Source organism: Podarcis bocagei, assembly GCF_964188305.1.
Source record: "Podarcis bocagei genome assembly, chromosome: Z".
Classification (NCBI taxonomy): Eukaryota; Metazoa; Chordata; class Lepidosauria; order Squamata; family Lacertidae; genus Podarcis; species Podarcis bocagei.
The window spans coordinates 15,343,690-15,366,368 of record NC_138140.1 but is presented as its reverse complement, the minus strand read 5'-3'; the positions used below and the strand labels follow the sequence as shown (position 1 = coordinate 15,366,368).

Sequence of the window (22,679 nt, the reverse complement as noted above, 5' to 3'; positions counted from 1 at the left end):
TTATTCGGCAGCCAGTACTTTCCCCACATCAATTTTATGGGCTATCAGTCTCTGCTCAAAAATATAAAAAGGAGTGGCAGAAAAGGGATTAATTTGAAAAACAAAACAAAAAAACAAAAATCAAAACTCAATTTAAGTAACCTAAGGAGGAATGTGGAAGGAGACGGGGTCAAGAAGTGTGTTCAGCTGAAAAATCTGAAACGACAGAAACGTAATTTTCTTGCCAGTATGGCTGGATCATAAACAATTTAGAGGGATATACTTTTTCATTTTTTTTAAAAAAAACTTTTCCCATTTTTTTAAAGCCACACTTTAAAGGTGGATAACAGATCGTGTCCTGTTGAAATGGGAGACAGAAGCCAATTGATATTAATAAGGGCGTTAAATCAGAGTACCATGACAGCCCCCGTCAAATTGGCAAGGGCTTAATTAGAGTCACAATAAAAAGTCACCCCGGAGGCATTTTGCTTTTTAGTCATTCACACACACCTCCACTGGCTCAGCTTTTACAGAACAGGGGGAATTATTAATTCACTTTATCCTGAGATGTTTAGCCTTGTGTCTCGGTGACATTCATGGATGGTTTTACATTGCAATCAGGCAAGCATGAGCGAATGGCAGAGATGGAGATGGGAGCAGCTGGGGCCAGGGTCGGTACCAGTGCCTGGCTCCCCCAGGCAGGTGCTAGTGCCTAAGCAACCTAGCAGGGCTATCAGCAATGAAGGCTGGTCCATGAGGGTGAGTGAGGCACTGTCTCAGAAACCTCAGCCTGCCCTCATGTGCCTTCTTACCACCACAACTCCTCTGGTTCAGTACTGGCTGATGCCCACTGAGACTAGTTAGAGTGGAAGGCAGGCAAAGCCAACTAGTATTGTCTCCATCCTCCTCCCTGCTGAGTTCTGCAAGGGCAAAACTGTGAGTAAGGAGGAGGAAATTGGCAGACAATTCTGCTACCCCCTGGACTGGTTATAAATAAGAAAACAGGCAGGTGTAGGGTGGCTGAGGTTGGAGGAGTAGTGCCCCATATTCTGTAAGGGATCAACCTTTATATGACTATGAGACCTTGGCCCCCATACCCACCTCTGCCAATAGATACCTCTTTTTCCTTGAAAGGCAAAAAGCAGGGATAGGGGAAGATAAAGGTTTAAGTACCTCCTCCTTACCACCATTGGTCTAATGAAATAGCTTCCAAAGCCGCATTTGCTTTTTTTAAACAACAACATAACCCAGAAAATGGCTGGCAATGGGAAGGTCTCTCTGTTTCCCATACTATGCAGTCTGGGGCTGCCTTCGTTGGTTTATTGTTGCTTTTGGGTGTACTGCAGAAAAGCAAGCACTAGCTAAGGAACTAGGAGCATCAAGCTATCTGTAAAATATACCTGTTTTTATCTCTGCCTCTTGCACAGACACAGAAGGAGGGAGATCAGCTGGTTGCTTAACAGTGGCTGCTCAGAGGGTACAAAAGAATCACACACACACACACACACACACACACACACACACACACACACACACATTAAAAGAGAAAGTACAGAGAAAGATTCTCAGCAGTGTTTGAAACTCTTCCCTAGGAAAAGACTAGCATGAAAAATTCTGGAGAAACTTAAAGCACAGTATAACCATCTGTACAACGTCTCATAGGTAATTCCTGAGTTAGCAGGGCTATAAAATTAACCACTTCAACTTGTAGATTAATCAGCTCAGGTTTCAGTTGACTAACTGGCGAGGGCAAATTTTAATCAGTGATGTTCACATGTTAACAGTACAACTCAGAGTTACTGCTACAGAACTCCTGGGCATTTCAAAGGATCGTGGGATATTACTTTATATTTTATATTTATATCTTGAGTGTTCTCCAAGAAGATCTAGGAGGTGTCACTGTGAAGCGGGTAAGGCTGAGAGGGAATGACTGGCCACCTAATGAACTTCACGGTCGAAATGGGTACTTGAACCAGAGGCACTGTTTCAGACTGATGGCTAGATACATTAAATTGTGGTGGCTAACCTGTGGCCCTGCACCTCATCAGAGCATCTGTTATTTCGCTCACCTTATCAGAACATCTGCCCTTTTGCCACATCACCCGATCACCCACCCCTTCACCCATCTCATCATAGCACCCATTTTTTAAGGCGTTACTGCAGCTGCAGCCCTAAAGGAAAAGAAGCTGCACATTATTAATGTGTGCTGTCCTGCCAATGCCCTTCTCTGTATTAATTAGGTCTGAAAACAAACAAGCACTTTTGCTGACAAATGGAAAGAACTGAGCAGAAGCACAATGTAATTCCCCCCCCCACGTACCCCAATCCACACCTACAAGGCAAGTGAAGAGGCAAGCTAGTGAGGCTAGAGTCATCCTTCTATGGCATTATTTGTTGCTACTTAATATAGTGAAGCAGCATACAAAGCTGTTGCAGAAGGGAGGGGGCGACGGAAGACTGAACAGCAGAATCAGCTCTAGTAGATCTACATGAGCAAGTAAGGGGATGAGGAGCTTGTGCCTAGCAAACTACAGCTTGGCACCCACCTGGCTGCTGAGTTGTAACAAGTGTGGTGGTAGTAGTAGGAGCAGCAGTGGTAGTGGTAGTAGTAGGAGGAGCAGCAGTGGTAGTGGAAGTAGGAGGAGGAGCAGCAGTGGTGGTGGTAGTAGTGGTAGTAGTAGTGGTGGTGGTGGTGGTGGTGGTGGTAGTGGTGGTGGTGGAAGTGGTTTTGGGAGTTGTAGTGGTAGTAGCTTTTGTGGTAGTAACTCGCTTTGATCGTTCATTTGCTAACAAAACAAAAATAAGGATTGGGATGGGGAGAGGAGAAAGAAACCATAGGATAGTTTTCTCAGGACTTTTTCTCAAGTTATATTTAAAGTACTAAGCCTTTCCAGCAGTATCTTGGGCCATATCAACAATACACACTTACGGTACAATCCAATGCATGCCTACTCAGAAGTAAGTATTATTGAGCTCATTTGTGAGAATGGAATTGATTGCTATCCACTTATTTGAACCCAATGGATCGTGTCCAATGCAACTAGCATTCAGAGGCATACTGACTCTGCCAGCAGAGGTATTAGCCATCAATAGCTTAATTCTCCATAAATTGCCTAATTCTCTTTTAAAGCCATCCAAGTTGGTGACTATTACCATATCTTGTGAGTGTGAATTTCATAGTTTAACTATATGTTGTGTGGAAAAAGTAGGTCCATATACTCAGCTGAAATGTCCCGATATATCTTCCTAATACACAAACACACACACACACACACCACGGCACACCTTAGTCTAATGAAAGTGAAAGAGACTAGATTCTGTAGCTGAAAAATCTTAACACAATTTTCTCCTAGTGGCAGCGAGAACTTAATGTCCTGCCTGTGATACTTGAGGGGAAAAGTTCACGGCATCCACTGGTGATTTTGGTAACACGCACACACTTTTATTTCCTTCCCTTCTGCTGTTCTAACAAACCTCATGGGGAGGGAAAAACATGCCAGAGCAGCAGAGACAATGAGGTTACGGAAGTCAAAGGAGGTTCTTTTGACAGGATGGGAAATGAGGCACAATTAGAGGAGCAGACATATTGCCCAGAAGGTGCTAATGGACAGTGAAAACAGCCGCTCTTTCTCCCCATCAAGGAACGTGCACAGGGACCATGCACCAAACACGTCAAATCCCAGAGTTTCAAGTTTCATTTTCTACTTACTGCCAAAGTTTGGAGCTGCACCTGGAAGAAAAGAAGAAGGGCAAGGGGAAAAAAGAGGGTCAGCAAATACAAAGAAGGGCATGGTGCTAATTAACAGGAAGCTTGCTCATAAGCACACGGATGTCAAGGTAGCTGGCACAGGGCAAAACACAGAGGTGGGGTTTGCACCCAGGTAACCTGCAGTGACCTGTGGGGATCAGCCAACTGATAACCTAACTTATTAGTGCTCTTTTACTTTGCCCTGTGTCCAGGTAGGGTCATATATACTTGTCAGTTTTGGCATAACAGCTTATTACTAATAAGTCACATTTCAAGTGCATGAAGTTTAGTACAGTGGTACTTTGTCTTACAGACGGGATCTGTTCTGGAGGCCCGTCTGTAACGTGAAATGCCCGCAACTCAAAGTGCTGTGTCTGCGCAGGTGCACGGCATGATTTGGCGCTTCTGCGTATGCATGAGCGGCAAAACCCGGAAGTAACCCATTCCGTTACTTCTGGGTTGCTGCAGGACATAACGCGAAAAGACGCAACATGAAGTGGACGCAACATGAAGTATGACTGTACAATTCTTACTAGTGCTCAGCTAGAATGTGGGGTATGGCTGGGTGGGTGGGTAGAGAAGGGACAGGCAGTTTTGCAGAATGCTTCATTAGAATTGCAGTGCTCATGTAAATAATATAAAAATTATTTCCTTTATACCAGTAAGTTATTTTGCTCTTCATGACAGCACCTAGCTAAATGGAGTTGCCTAGATATAATTGTGAAGTCATCAAAGCCAGTATGTGATCCCTGGTTGGTTGGTTGGTTGGGGTGCGGAGGGGGGGGGTTATGTGAAGGAAGCAATTGGGGGGGGGATAGTAAAACAGCAGCAGAAGTGAAAAACCATGGGGATAGGGTAACTGTAAATAGCTGAGAAGTGTTACAAAACATATTGGATTAAAGACCTGGGGGAGGGTTTGACACCTGCAAAATCACAGTAACTGAGGAGACAATCAGACAGAGAGAGCATTCATCTCAGTACTCACTCTTACCACCTTTGTCTTCACAACAGGCTGTTGTTCCCATGTTACAGATGGTGACTGAGGCTAAGAAACTACCTTGTGAATGGCTGAGCTGTCACCCAGTGACATCAAGACCAAGAACTTGAACAAAAGTTTTGTTTTGTGGGTTGAGCTGCACGGTTTGACTGTAATGACTCTCTTGACCATGGGTAGGCAAACTAAGGCCTGGGGGCTGGATCTGGCCCAATCACCTTCTCAATCCAGCCCATGGATGGTCCAAGAATCAGCGTGTTTTTACATGAGTAGAGTGTGTGCTTTTATTTAAAATGCATGTCTGAGTTATTTGGGGGTCTGTCTGGTATTTTTACATGAGTATAGTGTGTGCTTTTATTTAAAATGCATCTCTGGGTTATTTGTGGGGGATAGGAATTTGTTCATCCCCCCCCCCCAAAAAAATAATATTATAGTCCGGCCCACCACCAGGTCTGAGGGACAGTGGACTGGCCCCCTGCTGAAAAAGTTTGCTGACCCCTGCAGTCTTGACCTTCAAAGAAGCAGCAGTCTCAGTTTTAGGCACCTCCTGAAAACGTACTTTGGCCCAGGCTTTTGCAAACTCCTAAGCTTGGATTTTTGCTCTACATGGCAGGGTTAATATAGACAGGTCTGCCACAATTATATGTGCGAAGCAACTATTAGAGGACCAGGAGTCCCGTCTTCATTTCCTTTGGTTTATCTAACACAGGGAAACTGAGCTATGGCCATTCACAGGTGAAGAGACAGGTAGGAAAGTCCTCCTCGCCCCCCCCCCCCCATGAAACATAACCTGCAGATTCCCAATTTTCATTAATAATAATAATAATAATAATAATAATAATAATAATAATAATAATGAGCTCCTTGCATTTGTTGAGCCTGAGTTATGAGGCAAAATGCATGGGCACCATTCTTCTCAAATTTTGTGTGAGACTAGCCTGTTCCACCTGTTTCAGTGTTTTGGCTTTGCACACGCCCTAGAAAAATCCCTGTAGACACCCATGCCCTGAGCTTGCAGACTCTGGCTCTACGCAGGACACCTGGGCTCTGTGTTCTGAGTGTGAGAAGCAAGCATAATGGAATAATGGGGAGCCAGCAGCTCCTGGTGCCTGTCAGCACCAAAAAAACTCTGTCGCTCCTTTGAAAGATCGTAGGCACTCAGCAGCAGCTGACAAGTTTGTTCCCTTTCAAAGGGCCCACGTCTTCAGGTTCCTGGCAAAAACAAAGCGTTCCTGTCATGGCCTTTTGAGACTGGATTTCTGCTTTGATCACCCTAAAGCCGATACATTTTCACTCAAAGGTGGGAAGGAAGGACAGAACAAAATGTGGCATCTTTGGGAAATGCTTTAGGATGCTTAAAAAGCCAGTGGTGTGGCAGTTGCTCTTCCACCATGACAAAGGCAGGAGGAGAGGTGTGCAGAACTGTGAGCAGAGGGCAGTCCTATTTACCATCCTTTGGACCCCCTGGAAAATTCACCAAACCAAATCTGCTGTCACCTGGAACTGGATTTGTGCAGTACCACTGATTTGAGTGCTGAATGGGACCCAGTGGTGGCCAACCTGAGGACGCTCTATCAGACCTGGGTACCAGCTCATAAACCTTAGTGGGAGAGGCTAGGGTCACATTCACACCATGCGTTTTAATCCCTATGATACTGCTTCAAGCAGTCATAGTTTCCCCCAAAGAATCCTGGGAGCTGTAGTTTGTTATGGGTGCTGCGTTGTTAGGAAACTCTTCTCTTCCCCCACAGAGCTACAGTTCTCTGGGAAGAGGGATTGACTGTTAAACTACTGTAGAAACTGTAGCTCTGTGGGGGGAGAGAAGAGTCTCCTAAGAACATTCAGCACCCTTAACAAACTACAACTCCCAGAATTATTTGGAGGAAGCTGTGAGTATTTAAGATAGGGCTTTAAATGTTTGGGGTGAATGTGGTGCAGGGTGATGATAGCAGGTTCTAGGAACCCTCCTTGTGGTGGGATTTTGAGGAGTGATATCTGTGAGTTTGTTGGGGCCCTGGGTGAGGACCAGGGCCTTGGAAGTGTTGCATAGGGAAGTGTGTCAGAAGGAGCAGTGGCGTAGCGTGGGTTGTCAGCACCTGGGGCAAGGCAAGTAATTTGCGCCCCCTAACCCGTGGATTTGCGCCCCCTAACCCATGGATTTGCGCACCCTAACCCTAACCCCCAGATGTTGCGCCCGGTGCGCCCGGTCCCCCTGCACCCCCCACGCTACGCCACTGAGAAGGAGAACTATCTATCTATCTATCTATCTATCTATCTATCTATCTATCATCTATCATCTATCTATCTATCTATTCTATCCACATGCGCGCGCACACACACACACACACACACACACACACACAATAAGATCATACAAACGTAGGAAAAGCCTGCTGGAACAAGGCAGTGGTCCATCTAGTCCAACATCCTGAGATGCCCATGGGAAGCCCACAAGCAGGATTTGAGCACCAGACCACTCCCTCCCTCCATCTGTGGTTTCCAAAGCTAGTAATTATCAATAATCACTGCCTAGCAATTTGTATTTGTTATTTTATTTTTTTGTACCATTTGTTGTTGTTTTCATTTTCCGTGGAAGACTTAGATATATTTTTATACCTGATTCTAGCCTGGGCAGCTATCCATGGTCCTGGTCTGTGGCCAAGCATTGCTGATACTCCCTGCAGACCCTGTTCCGAACAGGACTGGTGCTCAGCAGTACCACCAATGCAGAAAGACCACTTGAGGGAGAGGGCAGGATAAAATCAGCACAGTTTTGCACAGCTACTTACAGACATTAGCAGAGCCATTGGGGCGGGGCAGGTAGGATCCTGCCCGCCAAGACTTGCTGCGGAAGTTCTTCTTGCATCGCCCACAGTCCTGACCGGTTGTGTTGTGCTCACACTCACACTGGAGGCTTCCCTCTTTGAAGGTGCACAGATTGGCATGGAGGTTGCATTTACACCTACAAGAGGAACAAAGAAGACAGACTGGCTGCGATTGGCTCTTATTTTATTCATCCATTGAAGTCTTTAAAAATGTATAAATGCTCTTTTTCAATTTCAGCTGACAAAAAGCCATGGACACATCACAGAAACATTACAATATAAAAGCATTAGAAATTCATCAAAACGCCACAATTTCTGAACTGTGACGAAAACAGGTGATGGATTAAAGACAGTGCTGTGCTGCATTTTTCTGTTTTTCAGTTGTTTTGTTTATTTTACTGTTCTCTGTTAACCAATGAGAAAAGAAATTCAACTTGAAAATGGTCAAAGCAGAAGTGAAAATTTCAGTGTCATTCTTACAAGTGCAGTGTGGGGGGGCAGTTATGTGCTTATCTTGCTTTTGAAGTGGTCAAGGGGTTCTGCAGGTGTCCTTTCTTTCATTCTACAAATAATCACACCAGCTGCATGTAACCTGCACCCTCCCCAGGTGTCCATGTTTCAATCAAAGCCCGAGGAGAAAATCATGAGGTAACTCCTCTGATGGGCTTTTTTCATAGCAGGAATCATAGGCAGCTAGGGAGGCTGCAGGTGCTAGATAAATGTTTAGAGGGAGAAAACAGGTACACCCAGCTTTTTGTGTGCTTGCGTGTGTCTTTTTGCACCAGGTGAAAACCTTGATATTTTATGGGCCTTCATGTGAAGATCAGCACCAAAGTCCCATTTGTAGAAGAAGTGATAGTGTATAACAAGTTCTATAGCGCAATTTCTTTTTTCATTAATGGATGGCAAATGGTAAAAAAGGACAGAGAATTTTTTTTTTTGGCACAGTACTAACACAGACACAAAGTACAAGTCGTGCAGCCTTCTGCCTTCCCTCCCTGGACTCGATTTTTGTTCCATTCACTTGTTCCATCCATGTCAACTTTTAAGTCCTTCCATTACCTTCTCATGTTTGACACATGAGCTTCTTTAGAGTCAAAGCCTTTTACACAGATAATTGATGTTCCAAATCAAATAATCAATGCATATGCAAGTAACGATCAGAGAATGCCTCTCATTACAACTCAGGGCCCATTTACAATTGCTTCTCCATTTCCAAGGCTGGCTGGAGTTGTTAATAGTCAATCATGTTCAGTTCAAAATAGATCCACACACACAGCACTTTGGCTTCTTAAAGGTTCCTGAAAGTGGGATATAACCTAATGCTCCAGTGTTCATGGCTAGTTTAATGGTAAGAGACAGGCAGGAGTAAATAAAGAGAGAAAGAAGTGAAAACATGAAAGAAGCAAGGATAATTTATTGTAAACCACCCATATAACTTCAGTATAGAAGTGTAATAAATAAAAACCATTCCCTCTATTATTCAGACACTGAGTGTCAGTCCTTACATAGCTAAAACAGCACTACCCATACACAACAAGCAGGTGTCAATTGGGCTCAAGGTGTGCAAAAATATAAACACACATTTAAGCAAGGGGCAGGGGGAAGAAGTGAAATCCTGAAATACTCTTTGGGCAGAAGTTAAAAACAGTAGGTGAAGTTGGGGCAGCTACACTCAAAGCACTCTCCCAGTTGACCATGGTGGGGTTTAACTAAATCCTTGTTTAAATTTCTATTAGAAATGCTATTGTAACCTGCAGGCATTCCACCAAGGTTTCCATGGGAATTTCATAACAAGCTTATAAATCATGTACACATCTTTCCCAAGAAAGAAGAGTTTAGTTTCTAGCACTCAAGGTCCTTCTGGGGTGCTGGCTCCTGGGGGTGGAAGCACTTTAGCCTGTTCCGAAGTTAAAGAGGGGGCTGAGCCCTCTCTATATCCAGTGCCGACGTTGCGCATGGGATGTCATGATGCTGTGCGACATCACACACAGGGAGTCATGATGTTGCATAACATCGCACATGCAATGTCACAGTGTCACATGACATTGGCACATGACATTGTAGGTGCAAGCTGGCACTAATGAAACCACTCTTGCCAAAAATACATTGGTGCATTATAGGATAAACTGGCATTGGGGTGTGTGTATGGAAGAAGCAGAGACTGGAGGAACCAGAGCAAAGACTATCTTGGATGCCAGGGTTGCCAACCTTTTTGGACTAGTGGACAAATTTTGTATTTTCAGAGAGTGCTGGGGGCAAAAGCTACAAAATGGCTGCCATGGGGGAGATGGGGCATATCACAAAAGGAGAGAGACAACTACATCTGACAACCTTATGGGAAGCCAGCTATGTCCTGCAGGTCCTGATTATGGAACACTATCCAACTCTCTCTCTCTCTCTCTCTCTCTCTCTCTCTCTCACACACACACACACACACACACACACACACACACACACACGCTGTTAGACATGCTGCTGCTGTCTAATAACAAGAGGGAATATTCCTCAGTTTCCAGGATTAATATACAAGGCAGTCACACCACTCTCATGTCACAAAAATCACTTAGAAGGTACAGTGGTGCCTCTGGTTACAAACTTAATTCGTCCTGGAGGTCCGTTCTTAACCTGAAACTGTTCTTAACCTGAGGTACCACTTTAGCTAATGGGGCCTCCCGCTGCTGCCACACCGCCGAAGCACAATTTCTGTTCTCATCCTGAAGCAAAGTTCTTAACCCGAGGTACTATTTCTGGGTTAGTGGAGTCTGTAACCTGAAGCGTCTGTAACCAGAGGTACACTGTACAATTTTTTGCCCCACAATGTTCTTTCTAGGAGGGCTAGAAACTTACTTTAAAATGAAAATGAAAGCTCACAATCTGGGGCTCCTGCCCTGGGGCACCACTACAGTTTGCATAAGTACAATAAATCTTTAGAAAAAGTACTAGGGAGAAGTCCAATAAACCCAATGCAGACCAAGTGTTCATTGTGGCCGATAAATGCTGGCTGAGGGTCAGAGAAGCAGGTGGAGCAGAAATGGAAAACTGGGTGGGAATGAACGTGACTTGGAGTAACCTAAAGAAGGATGCTGAAGAGAACGTTCCATGCTACAATATTTTGTTGTTGGTCCCAATTCTACAGTATATCTCCAGCTTACGTAAGAAACAAAATTACCGACTGGTGATTTTTTCCTTTTGTTTTCCTTTGTCTGTTTCCACTAAGAAGACTCATTTCAAAATTTAACAAGATTTGGGAGTTTACCTGTCTTCCCACAGCACCTGAGCATCACTCACTCTGCTGCCATTGAGCAGTTACTTTTCTGTGAGAGAAGCTTGGCTATGGAACGCTTTCTCCCCCTAGAAATCTGACTGGCACCTACACTGCAATTAGGGATAGGCAGATCTGCCAATTCTGGTTTCTCAGTTTTTAATGCTTCTAATATTAAATTTGGTTATTACATTTCCACGTCAGTTTGCCATTCTTTTTTTTTTTAATGGGTCTCATTTATCAGGATTTTAGTGTGAATTTATCCTAGTATTCACATGTTTGTATGCAGTTTGGCCTAATATTCACATTTTTGCAGAGCATTTTCCACTAATATAATACATTTGTCTCTGTGTTATTTTTACTAAAATAAGCGTATTTATGTACATTTTTCCAAGTATATGCATTTTTGTACACATTACTTGTCTGGGGAACAGCCCTGCAAAATTTGGAGATGTGTGAATTTTTAAGGATTGCCTACATTTTAGTTCCCATATTGTTGCTTAAAGTACAAATTACGTAGGATTGCCTTTAAACGTGAATGGATTTTTTTTTTTCCAAGTTGCAAGGTTCCCATCTGAAACTCCGCAGAGTTGCTTCTGGTCGTTTTAGATGATACTCTGCAAGTTGGATCCACAGCCTGATTTGGTATCATCTTCTAGTGAAGCTCATGCTTATCTGAAAGGATTTCATTAGGATATTCTCAACAACGTCCATCAGAAGGGTCAAATGGACAGACTGAGTACTAGAGATTATTTGTTTCCAGAAAAAGTTCTGGGTAGCTTAAACAGCAGCTACCCTGTTTCATAGCTTGTGTTACTTACTATGTTTTTACCCCAACTCCTTTGCCAAAATCACTTAAGACCAAAATCAGCACTCAACACCATGAATAGTCAGTGAGTGGACCTTTCTTTTGACACATTCTCTAAGGTTTTGGATACAGCAAATCCTGCCCACACCTCAATGCCATTTGTGTGTTGCTGGTAGATTTCAATTTGTTGTTGTTGTTGTTGTTGTTAAGGTAAAGGGACCCCTGACCATTAGGTCCAGTCGTGACCGACTCTGGGGTGGCAGTGCTCATCTCGCTTTATTGGCCAAGGGAGCTTCCGGGTCATGTGGCCAGCATGACTAAGCCACTTCTGGCGAACCAGAGCAGCACACAGAAACGCCGTTTACCTTCCCGCTGGAGCAGTACCTATTTATCTACTTGCACTTTGACATGCTTTTGAACTGCTACGTTGGCAGGAGCAGGGACTGAGCAACGGGAGCTCACCCCATTGCGGGGATTCGAACCACCGAGCTTCTGATCGGCAAGTCCTAGGCTCTGTGGTTTAACCCACAGCACCACCCGCGTCCCTCATTATTATTATTACTTTTTAATTAAAACCAAAACCCTGCCAGAGCTATTTTTATCCTTGCTCTTGTTTTCCAACCAACTGTTTACTCGTAGGCCAGGAAGAAGCTGGGTGAGCAGCCCCCGCTCCTGCTTCTCACTCACCAGATGACACTTTGTTCTGCTCCACTCCAAAACCAACACAGGGAAGCAGAGGCGGGAGCGGGGGACTTGTTCTCCAAGGGGTGCAAGTGGAACAGATTTGATATCTGGAGCAAAGAGCTGGCAAATGTGGCCAACAAACAAGATATCTAGCAAAAGCCAGTTGCAGAAAGGGCTTCTAAGGACAGAGTGGAAATAACTTAAACCTATCACACTTAAATACTTGGGGAGCGGGTTACTGCAAATGGCAGTCTGGGGTGATAGTGGTGTGTGTGTGTGCGCGCGCGCATGTGAAGTTCTCTCTTTCTCTCTCTCTCCCTCTGCCAGATTATACAAATCAAGGTAGCCCTGTGTCTGGGTTCTGACGGCTTTCTCCTTATGCCCCCACAGATCAGAGTTTTCTGCACGACTGTCCTCACCCTTTTGAATAGGCAATGACCAGAGCTCAGGTGCCACAGAGCCTGACTCTCTGAATTATTGAACGCCCACGGAACATTGCCTTCGTCTCTTACTGCAATTTCCTTAAATAAAAAAAAGAAGAAGGGAAAAAAGCCCATACACATAGAGGGAAAGCAAACTAGCGTGGGTCACTGCAGGTCATCATCTCTTCACTGTGGTACAGAACCTAGGGATGTAGAGGGAGAAAAGTCCTACTTACAGAAGCAAGCACAGATCAAACCAAGGGGCAGTATGAACATAGGAAGCTGCCTTCTACGGAGTTAGCCTACCAGTCCACCTTAGCTCAATAAGGTCCATTTCAGCCTCTTCCAGTTTGCTTAGGACTTACTCCCAAGATATATTTGAAATCCTGCTATATATTGGGTCACATCAGTATTACAAACTGACAGTGCAATCCTATGCATGTCTACTCAGAAATAAGTCCCATTGAGTTCAGTGGGGGTTACAGAGTGGTGTTGCATCCTTTGCTGGCGCCCGGGGCACACTCATGTGCACACCAAGCAGGACCAGGGGCTGTGCATGGAGGGTGAACAAAACCTGCCGTGCCACCCCAAATCCAGCCGCCACTCCAGCCATGATAACCAGAATTCCTTTTTGTGAGAAGGTTCAAGGAGGCAGGAGAGGATATAATATAATATAATATAATATAATATAATATAATATAATATAATATAATAACCTCTGGTCACATGTAGAGGAAGTTTGTCCCAGCCCAGGAGGAAACAAGAGGTTTATCTACTGCTGGACAAACAATCCCTCTCTAGAAATTTGACTGCTCCCACACTTTTGACTGGTACTGTCAAAGACTGAACCTGGGACTTTCAGTATGCAAAGTTGTGCCCTGTAGCTGAGCTATCAAGTTGCTTCTGAAAAAGGTTTGTTTGTTTTTGAGAATCAGAGGGGTGGCAAAGTTGAATAGAGATGAGGCTGAGGATTTGCCAGGGTCTCAAGACCAGAAAATGCCCAGCACCCTCAAACCACATGCCATTCTCACTTTGAATAGAGCACCCAAGAAAGTCAGAGGCAGGGCTAGAGAATCCCTCATTTGAACTCACACCCACACTTCTTCCAGATGACTAGGGTAGGGAGAGGTACTTTAAAATGAGGGTATGGAGGGGTATCCTCACTGCTGAGGATACACCTTCATACCATGATGGATAGGATACTCCAATCCACCCCCATTCCCAGTTTCCCCTTTTTTCTTCTTCATATGATGATCGCTGTACTGATCATCAGAATGATCAGTCCTCATTCAGGTGTATGGGAGGGGGAGGGGGAGGAGAGACGGATTATCCGCTATTTCTTTGTGAAAGTCTTCACTATTTATTTTTTTTCATTACATTTATTGCCCACCCTTCACTAAACATCTCAACCAAGGCAAGTGATTTTGCAATTTTTATTTTATGATAACATTCCTGAATAGATTTCAAAAGGATGGGGGACATTAATTTTTAAAAATGCTTTTTGATAAAGCAGCAGGTTTAATTTTTTGCTATCTCCTCTATATCAATTCCTAGCTTAGCTGAGTTGCAGCTGAAGTTCTACAAAGCTTAACTTGTTCCAGCAACTAAGGTCTTGCAAGGAACACTGTTTGACCTAGCATCCCAAAGACAGACATGAGTTTACACCATCTGTAAGATGCATTAGGAATATCCAGGTAATCTTCCTGCTCCATCCCTTGCAGCTCCAGGTCAGCCATTTCTCTTTGTCAGGCCCCATCTGCAGGGTGGTGGGAAGTATCCTCATCCAAAGGATCAATCTTGTCAGAGAATTGCTTTTTGAATTTGACCTTTGAGAATCATCAATCTAATCAGAAAACGATAACCTGTGCAACCTGACCCCACAACACAGCAGTTTTCAGACCAATCAATCAGGATGCATTATTTAATAAGGAACAGCAGAACAGCTCCAAAAGGCCAAGACTGACAACCCCTGATGGGGATGTCCTCTTGAGGAAATGTTTCTACCTCCCCAGTTTCCTTCGCACAATCCCTGTCTAAACCACCCATTTGCTAGAGCACCAGTCTTAGGCTCTGCTTTAACTTGAGTTTATTTGGCCTGACTACTAGCCAAAGTAGAAGGGACATGGGTGGCACTGTGGTCTAAACCACAGAGCCTAGAGCTTGCCAGTCAGAAGGTTGGCGGTTTGAATCCCCACGACGGGGTGAGCTCCCGTTGCTCGGTCCCTGCTCCTGCCAACCTAGTAGTTTGAAAGCATGCCAAAAAAGTGCAAGTAGATAAATAGGTACCACTCCGGTGGGAAGGTAAACGGCATTTCCGTGCGCTGCTCTGGTTCACCAGAAGCGGCTTAGTCATGCTGGCCACATGACCTGGAAGCTGTACGCCGGCTCCCTCGGCCAATTAAGCGAGATGAGCGCCACAACCCCAGAGTCGTCTGCGACTGGACCTAACGGTCAGGGGTCCCTTGACCTTACCAGCCAAGGTACACACATGTGGGCTTGGAAACAGGAATAGCAGCATCATTTCTATAGCCTAAATCCCTGCTCTTATTTAAGAACTCATAGAAAGCTGCCTTATGCTGAATCAGACCATTATGCTGAATCAGACCATCTCAGAGGTTTTCAACCTTTTTGAGTCCATGGTTCCCTTAACCAACTACATTCTTTCTGAGGCACCCCTGTGGAACTCAGGAGCCCAGTTATGTCACCCCTTGCCTGCAGAGCTGGCAGCCCTTCACCATTTTTCCAAACACCCTCCCTTGTGGAGTGTTCCCTCAGCCTCCTCCCCTCTTCCCTCTCCTTGGGAGTGCTCCAGGCAGCTGATGCTGCTGCCCCTGATCTCTGAGCTGCGCCCCCTGCCCCAAAGAGAGGTGCCTCCCAGAAGCACCATTTGCCTGCGGAGCTTATAGCCAGGGCTGCTGCAATAAACAGCTGTGCAAGCCTTTGGGAGGCAGAGACGCAAAAGGGCATCAGAAGAAGGAGGGAAAGAAAGAGGGACAGAGGCCAGTGTTGCCCGCGGCACCCCTGACCATCATTCAAGGCACCCCAGGGTGCCACGGCACACTGGTTGAAAGGCACTATTCTATCTTGCTCAGTTTACCCTGGCTGGCAGCAGCTCTCCAGGTTTTCAGGCAGCAGACATACTCAGCACTACCTGGAGTTGTCAAGGATTGAACCCAGGACCTTCAACAATCCACAATCAAGTTGAATTATCCAGCATTTGATCCTAACAGAGTTAGGATAAAATGGACTTATTGTAGAGATAGCAGAAGGCTGAGAGTGAGTTGCTTGTTTATGTATATTTAATACAAGGCCTTTCCCCCTTCCTCTGGAAATGATGAGGTAAGGTCTGAAAGCTGCCAGTTGGACACATGTGCAGGCTCTCTTGGACAGGTAAGGCATGCTGGCAGCAGGGCACCAAGGAAAGGTTGCGGGGACAAGGGCATCCTTCTCTCACAGTCATCTGCAACATCTGTTGCTACGAGTCAGCACTTTGGGGGTTGGACAGATACAAGAGAGGAGTGTCAGTGCCAGGGATGTACAAGGTAAGAGGAAGCAGAGCTGTGGTTCCCAGTGGACGTGAGAAAGCAAAAGGGGAAAGCCTCCAGGATGGGTGATGCTACAGTGACCCACTCTGGGACTTCTGGGTTTATTACTGAATCATCCTATGTGCCAGGGAAGGGGAACATCTCCAGAAGCCTGTTGGACTACAGCTCCCATCATCACTGTGGCCATGCTAGCTGGGACTAAAGGGAGTTGCAAATCCAACAAGATCTGGAAGGACATGGGTTCCCCATCCCTGGTAAACACTAAAAGAAAACTTGTTATTTGCATGCTGGCTAATATGTAGCCAAAACAGTACAATCCATGCAAAGGTTTGAGCAGGTTTAGTGGAATCCCAAGGGATGCGGGTGGCGCTGTGGGTTAAACCACAGAGCCTAGGACCTGCCGATCGAAAGGTCGGCGGTATGAATCCCCGCGGCGGGGTGAGCTCCCGTCGTTCGGTCCCAGCTCCTGCCTACCTAGCAGTTCGAAAGCACCTCTAAGTGCAAGTAGATAAATAGGGACTGCTTTCGAGCAGGAAGGTAAACGGCGCTTCCGTGTGCGGCGCTGGTGCTGGCTTGCCAGATGCAGCTTAGTCACGCTGGCCACGTGACCCGGAAGTGTCTCCGGACAGCGCTGGCTCCCGGCCTCTTGAGCAAGATGAGCGTGCAACACTAGAGTCGGACACGACTGACCCTGACGGGCAGGGCTACCTTTACCTTTAGTGGAATCCCAAAGTTTGATGAACACATTGTCACTCAGAAGTAGGTGGTTGTTCACTAGGGATGAGGGAGAAATTTGGTTTGGTTTGCATTTCAATGTGAACCTACAAAATTCACAAATTTTGAAAACATATGTGGACTAAAACACAGCTATCCTTCAAAATTCACATGTCTCCAAATTTTATGATGGCTATGTTCATGTATTGTTTTGAAAACTGCGTTAGGTAGGTTCACTTTCAAATGTGGACTTTAATAAATTTCTCCCCCATCCTTATAGAATCTGTCTTACAGGTAAGTCTGCTATTTACATCTGAAGGAAATGCTTGTATGGACATGGATGGGAGCTTTCCACCAGAAAGGGAGCTTTACCCTGGAGCTTTTGTAGTTTATTAACTTCCATTTGTAATAATGGGAGGAAAACTGTTGCCAGGGAGGACCTCTCACCCCCCTAAAAAGTCTGAGGACCACAATAGCACTCTTCTGACCTATAACAGAGCTTTGCAGGGCCTTGATGAAGTGGTTGAACTGCCTCTCACCCTAACCCCAACCCTCAAGGCCGCCAATGTCTGGCCTTTGGTTTGTGGAAATAGCTTTGGACTGGATTTCATGGACAGAAGGATCCACAGCATGCCACAGGAGGAAAATGCAGGTTCTTAGCATGTTTTAAAAAGAGAACGCTTGGCTGTTAACACAATGTGTTGCAGGCCATCAGAAGATACTGCACCACATGAAGCAGAAAACCAAAAATAATTTATTGAATAATTTATTCTAATTAATTAATCCGTGCTTTGATAAATGCTAGAGCTGCCAGGGCTTCATTGCTGTGGTTATTGCTGTTGTTGTTATTATATATTATTATTCCCTGTGGTTGCAGCTGCTAAGCATTTTGTAGCATTAACAAACAGCACTGAGCTTTCTTTCCCATGGGATTAGTTAATTGTGGAGGATTTTTTAAGAAGACATTTAGAATAAAATTAAAGAGCTGGTAGGGATGCACAAAACAGTAAAGGCAAAGAGAGAAGCCTTCATCATGAGTCAGTAATTGATTTGCGCTTCTCAAAACGGTTTCCTCATAACTGAAGCCATGTGTCCAGAACGCACCCCATTAACTTCAATTAACATCCTGCCTGCTCATGCAACTTGAATATCCACCTGATATTAAATAGGGGAGAAAATTATGTCGGCAAGGGAATACATGAATACAAGGAAAGGGAGAGAGAGAAAGAGTGTGTGTGAGAGAGAGGTAGAGAGAACAAACATTGGCCTTTTCCATCTCACCTGCTGATTGATCCCCGTTCAATGCCAAAGGAAGGAGATACTGGGAGCCTTCTTTTCTCTGTATCTCAGAAGGTTAAGAGAACACAACCCTGGAGAAATCTGCAGGGAGAGAAAAGGTCTTTCCACTTCCCTCTCCTCAATTTACTCCTCTCTGGTCTGACGCACTTGAGCCTGCTAGCCAAGTAAGGGCTTTCTCATTTCTATTCCTGTCCCAGGTTCTGTGCCTCTCTGGTTACCCATTGGATCAATAGGAACAGGATGGAAGAAAAAGAATATAAGAAAGAAAAGAGGGGAGAGGGGAGGATGCATAAAAATAACGTGTCCTCCAGAACTAGAGGCCACTCCCCCTCCCCCATTGCAGCAGTTTTGGCTATGCTTCTAACTTTTCTCAATCTCAAGGACACAGGCCAAAAGCTAGGTTTGGCTGGCTTAGGGTACTGACACACTAACACTATTTTGTGGGGTGGGATTCAATCGCTCTGGCTACACAGAGAAAGCTGACCTGGAGCCCTTGCAACACAAACCCTCTTCCCCAAAAGTTCAGACTTTTTTTGAGGAAAGTGGTAGGAATTTGCTTTAGGAAATATAGGATAATGGTGATACTCGGTTTCCAGTTGGTATCCCACAACACCATCTATTTTCCCCACAACTGAATCAGGATGAATGCTCATTAAACAGCCAGTGTTATCTAATTGCTCCACAAACAAATCAGGCTGAATGTACATCAAAGTGCTCATCTGGAAGTTACCTTAGTGTATTTTCATGCCAAGCAGTGATTACATATTAGAAGACCCTGATTTTAAAATTGCCCCTCAGTAGACTAGGGAATGAATACTGTTAAGGTCATTCTGGAATAGCAGAGGACCCCATTTCAATCCTTGGCTCATCCACAGAGACCAAAACCAGGAAAGTTGGTATTCTTCAAGCTGATCAACATTACAGAGGCTGAGGAGACCCATAAGGTTGTTTTGGAATTTGCAGCTGCTGCAGGATGTTACAGGCTACCTTTTGGCCATAGCAGATCTGCACTAGCTGCTTGTAGTTCACTAAGCTAAGTTCAAGGAAATATTGTTAGTATAAACAACCCAGGACCAGGCTACCTAGAGAACAGCCTTGTGCTTTATACACCAGTCAAATCACTCCTGACTTCCCCACAGGTATCTCATATTTGGTTTTTATGTGAACTACAGCTTTTCCCATTGTGTGATCAGCATTTTACAACCATGTTCCTATTTAATCAGACAGGCACCTCCAGTTCTGATATCGCCCCACTCAATGAAAACATTTTTGTGTCATTAAGTGTTTTCAGAGAGTTAATTTGATTCAGCGTTGACCATTCATTCTGCATTTTATGATTTTAGCACTTTAATGATTTTAGCACTTTCAATGATTTTATAGTATTTTCATCATGGGTAGCTGCTTTATAAATTCTAAATAAATGGCGCTGAGTAGAACAAAGGAAGGAGAGAAGCTGTGAAACATCAAATAGCAATTCCTTACTACAAATCCAATCAGGTTAACCTTACGAACAAAACTACAAAATGTGATGTTTTTGTTTGTCACTTGTTACCTTATTACTCTAGAGGCAAGCATTCAGCTACCAGGTGAGAGATTCTTGCTTTGAAAAGAACATAGGAAGGTCCCTCACACCAAATCTGGCAATTGGTTCATCTAGTTCAACACTGACTGACAGTGGCTTTCCAGAGTTTCAAGCTGGGGACATTCCCAGCTCTACCTGGTGATGCCAGAAATTGAACTTATGACCTTCTGCATGCAAAGCAGATGCTCTACCACTGAACTGCACTCCTTGTTCAATAACTTCATTGAGGAGATTCAGGTAGGTAGCCATGTTGGTCTGACACAGTCGAAATAAATAAAATAAATTAAAAATTGTCCAGTAGTTCATTAGAGACCAACTAAGTTTGTTCTGGGTATCAGAACAAACTTAGTTGGTCTCTAACATGCTACCGGACAATTTTTTAATTTTTAAAAAAAAATTATTTCATTGAGGAGGTTATCACATGCTACGTGCTGAGAGAAACCAGCAAGTATATTTGCCAGGTCCAAAGCTAAGTTTGGCAAGCATCGCATAATTTGTCCTGCCAATGTAACATCATTGACCTGAGCTGACCATTGTTGATTGAGCACAAGCTCTCCAATGTACCTCAGAATATGGGCTAGGCAAGCCTGCAGTGAATTGCAGAGTTGGAAGGGACATTGAGGGTCATCTAGTCCAATCCCCTGCAATGCAGGAATCTCAATTAAAGCATCCCTGACAGATGACAATCCAACCTCTGCTTCAAAAACCTCCAAGGAAGGAGAGCCCACAACCTCCTGAGGGAGTCTGTTCCACTGTTGAAGGGCTCATACCGTCAGAAAGTTTCCTGATGTTTATTCAGAATCTCCTTTCTTGTAACACCAATCCATTGCTTCAGGTCCTAGCCTCCAGGGCAGGAGAAAACAAGCTTGCTCTCTCATCTGTGAAACAGCCTTTTATATATTTGAAGTTGGCTAACTTCGGTCTCCTCTTCTCCAGGCTAAACATATCCAACTCTCTCAACTATTCCTTGGTTTCCAGACTCTTGGTCATCTTGGTCACCCTCCTCTGCACGTGTTCCAGCTTGTCAATATCCTTCTTAAATTGTGATTTCCAGAACTGGACACAGTACTCCAGGTGGTTTGACAAAGGCAGAATAGAGTGCTACAATTATTTCACCCTGTTGACTCGTGCTGAGCTTGAGGTCTAATAAGACCCCTAGATCCTTTTCACATGTACTACTGGCAAACCAAGTGTCCCTCATCTTATATTGTTGCAGTTGGTTTTTCCTATCTAAGTATCTAAGTACCTGATATTTGTCCCTATTGGAATTTATTTGTTAGTTTGGGCCCAGTTCTCCAGTCATTATGAATTCTGATTCCGTCCTGTAGCTTTGGCTACGCTTCCCAGTTTGGTGTCATCAGCAAATTTGATAAGCATCCCCTCAATACCTTAATCCAAGTTGTTTATAAAGACATTTAACAACAATGGGCCCAGGACACAACCCTGAGGCACCCAATATCACTTTTTTCCAGGATGAAATGAAACCATTAGTTAGCACTCTTTGGATTTAGTCAGTCAACTAGCTACAAATCCACCTAACAGTTACCTCATCCAGCCTACATTTTACCAGTTTCTCCACAATAATATCATGGGGGACTTAGTCAAAAGCCTTACTGAAATCACTATACACTACACCCACAGCATTCCCCTGATCCACCAAGCTTGTAACTCTATAAAAAGAAAAGAAATGAGATTTGTCTGACATAGCTTGTTTTGAGAAGCTCATGCTGAGTCTTAGTAATTATCCTTTTCTAAGTGCTCACAGACCAATCATTTGATTATCTGTGCTAGGACTATTCCTGGTATTGATGTCAAACCAGTCGGTAGCTACCTGGGTCTTCTCCCCCACTGCCGTTAAGATTTTTATTAAAATTTATTCATGATACAAAAAGATACAGTAAACTAATGTAAATAAAACAAAAAACAACTACAAAAAGTTAAAACAGAGTATGGAGTCCTCTATTAAAGGTAGTTTTAAACCCTTAACACTCACAGAAGGTAGTAGCGCATTCCAGCTCTCGCCTGGGATCTTTGTTTCTCCTTTCCTTTCTATGTCTCCGACCCAGAGTCCCCCCATCAAACATCTACTACCCCAATGCATTTACAATCTCTGGACCATAATAAAGGCCCCAAGCAAAGAAGAAATGAAGGGAAAAGCACAAGAGAAACAAGAATAAGAAAAGGAAAAAGAAAGAAGAAAGGAAAGAGAGAGAGAAAGAAACAAAGAAAAATTCTGATTTTCACCTTCCAGTTACATTTTTTAAAAATACATTCACTCCATGATAACACCCATCTTCTCCACTTTCTGTTAAACAATGTTTCTTTTAAATCCAAGTGTCTCAGAATAATTCATAACTTTTCTACAAAAATTCCAAGAGCGGATCCTAAATTATTATTATTAGTTGTAAATGTCAACTGTGTTTTTACTTTAATATCAACTTTGCCTCCAGTAATTCCCACAACCATGTCTCCATCTTGAGTAATAGTAAATTCTTCCATCTGTGCCCATGTTAAAATCACATATTGAAATAATATTCCATAATTCTTTTCTTGTTATATATCTTTTAATTCACACCCAGTTCAGTATATTCAGTTTCCATTTCCTGTTGTATTTCCATTTTCTATTGTGTGTAGCATTCCAATATCCTCTAGGATTGAACCTTCCACTTCTTCCAATCTTTTTCCAGGGAGCATACCATAAATTTAGTGACATCATTCTCCAAATTCACTTCAGATCGTATGCACAATGCTTTCTCTCTGCTAGAACTGATGAAGAGCCAGGACGGAAATTTTTCCAAAACATTGTTCTCTCTC

The 22,679-nt window shown here is 44.0% G+C and overlaps 1 protein-coding gene across 11 annotated transcripts in view; it reads right to left on the bottom strand.

Moving 5' to 3' along the window:
* The window catches only part of NTNG2 (netrin G2), a 126,517-nt gene that overhangs the window by 35,402 nt on the left and 68,436 nt on the right, over nt 1-22,679 (bottom strand). For 7 of the 11 annotated variants that reach the window (XM_081179209.1, XM_081179212.1, XM_081179214.1 and 4 more), the window contains 3 exons: nt 7,511-7,683; nt 3,689-3,709; nt 1,380-1,445 (listed from right to left, as the gene is read on the bottom strand). In XM_081179209.1, the coding sequence (XP_081035335.1) occupies nt 1,380-1,445; nt 3,689-3,709; nt 7,511-7,683 (260 nt within the window). The remainder of the gene's footprint in view (nt 1-1,379; nt 1,446-3,688; nt 3,710-7,510; nt 7,684-22,679) is intronic. The other 4 variants (XM_081179215.1, XM_081179219.1, XM_081179210.1 and 1 more) reach the window with 1 other exon arrangement.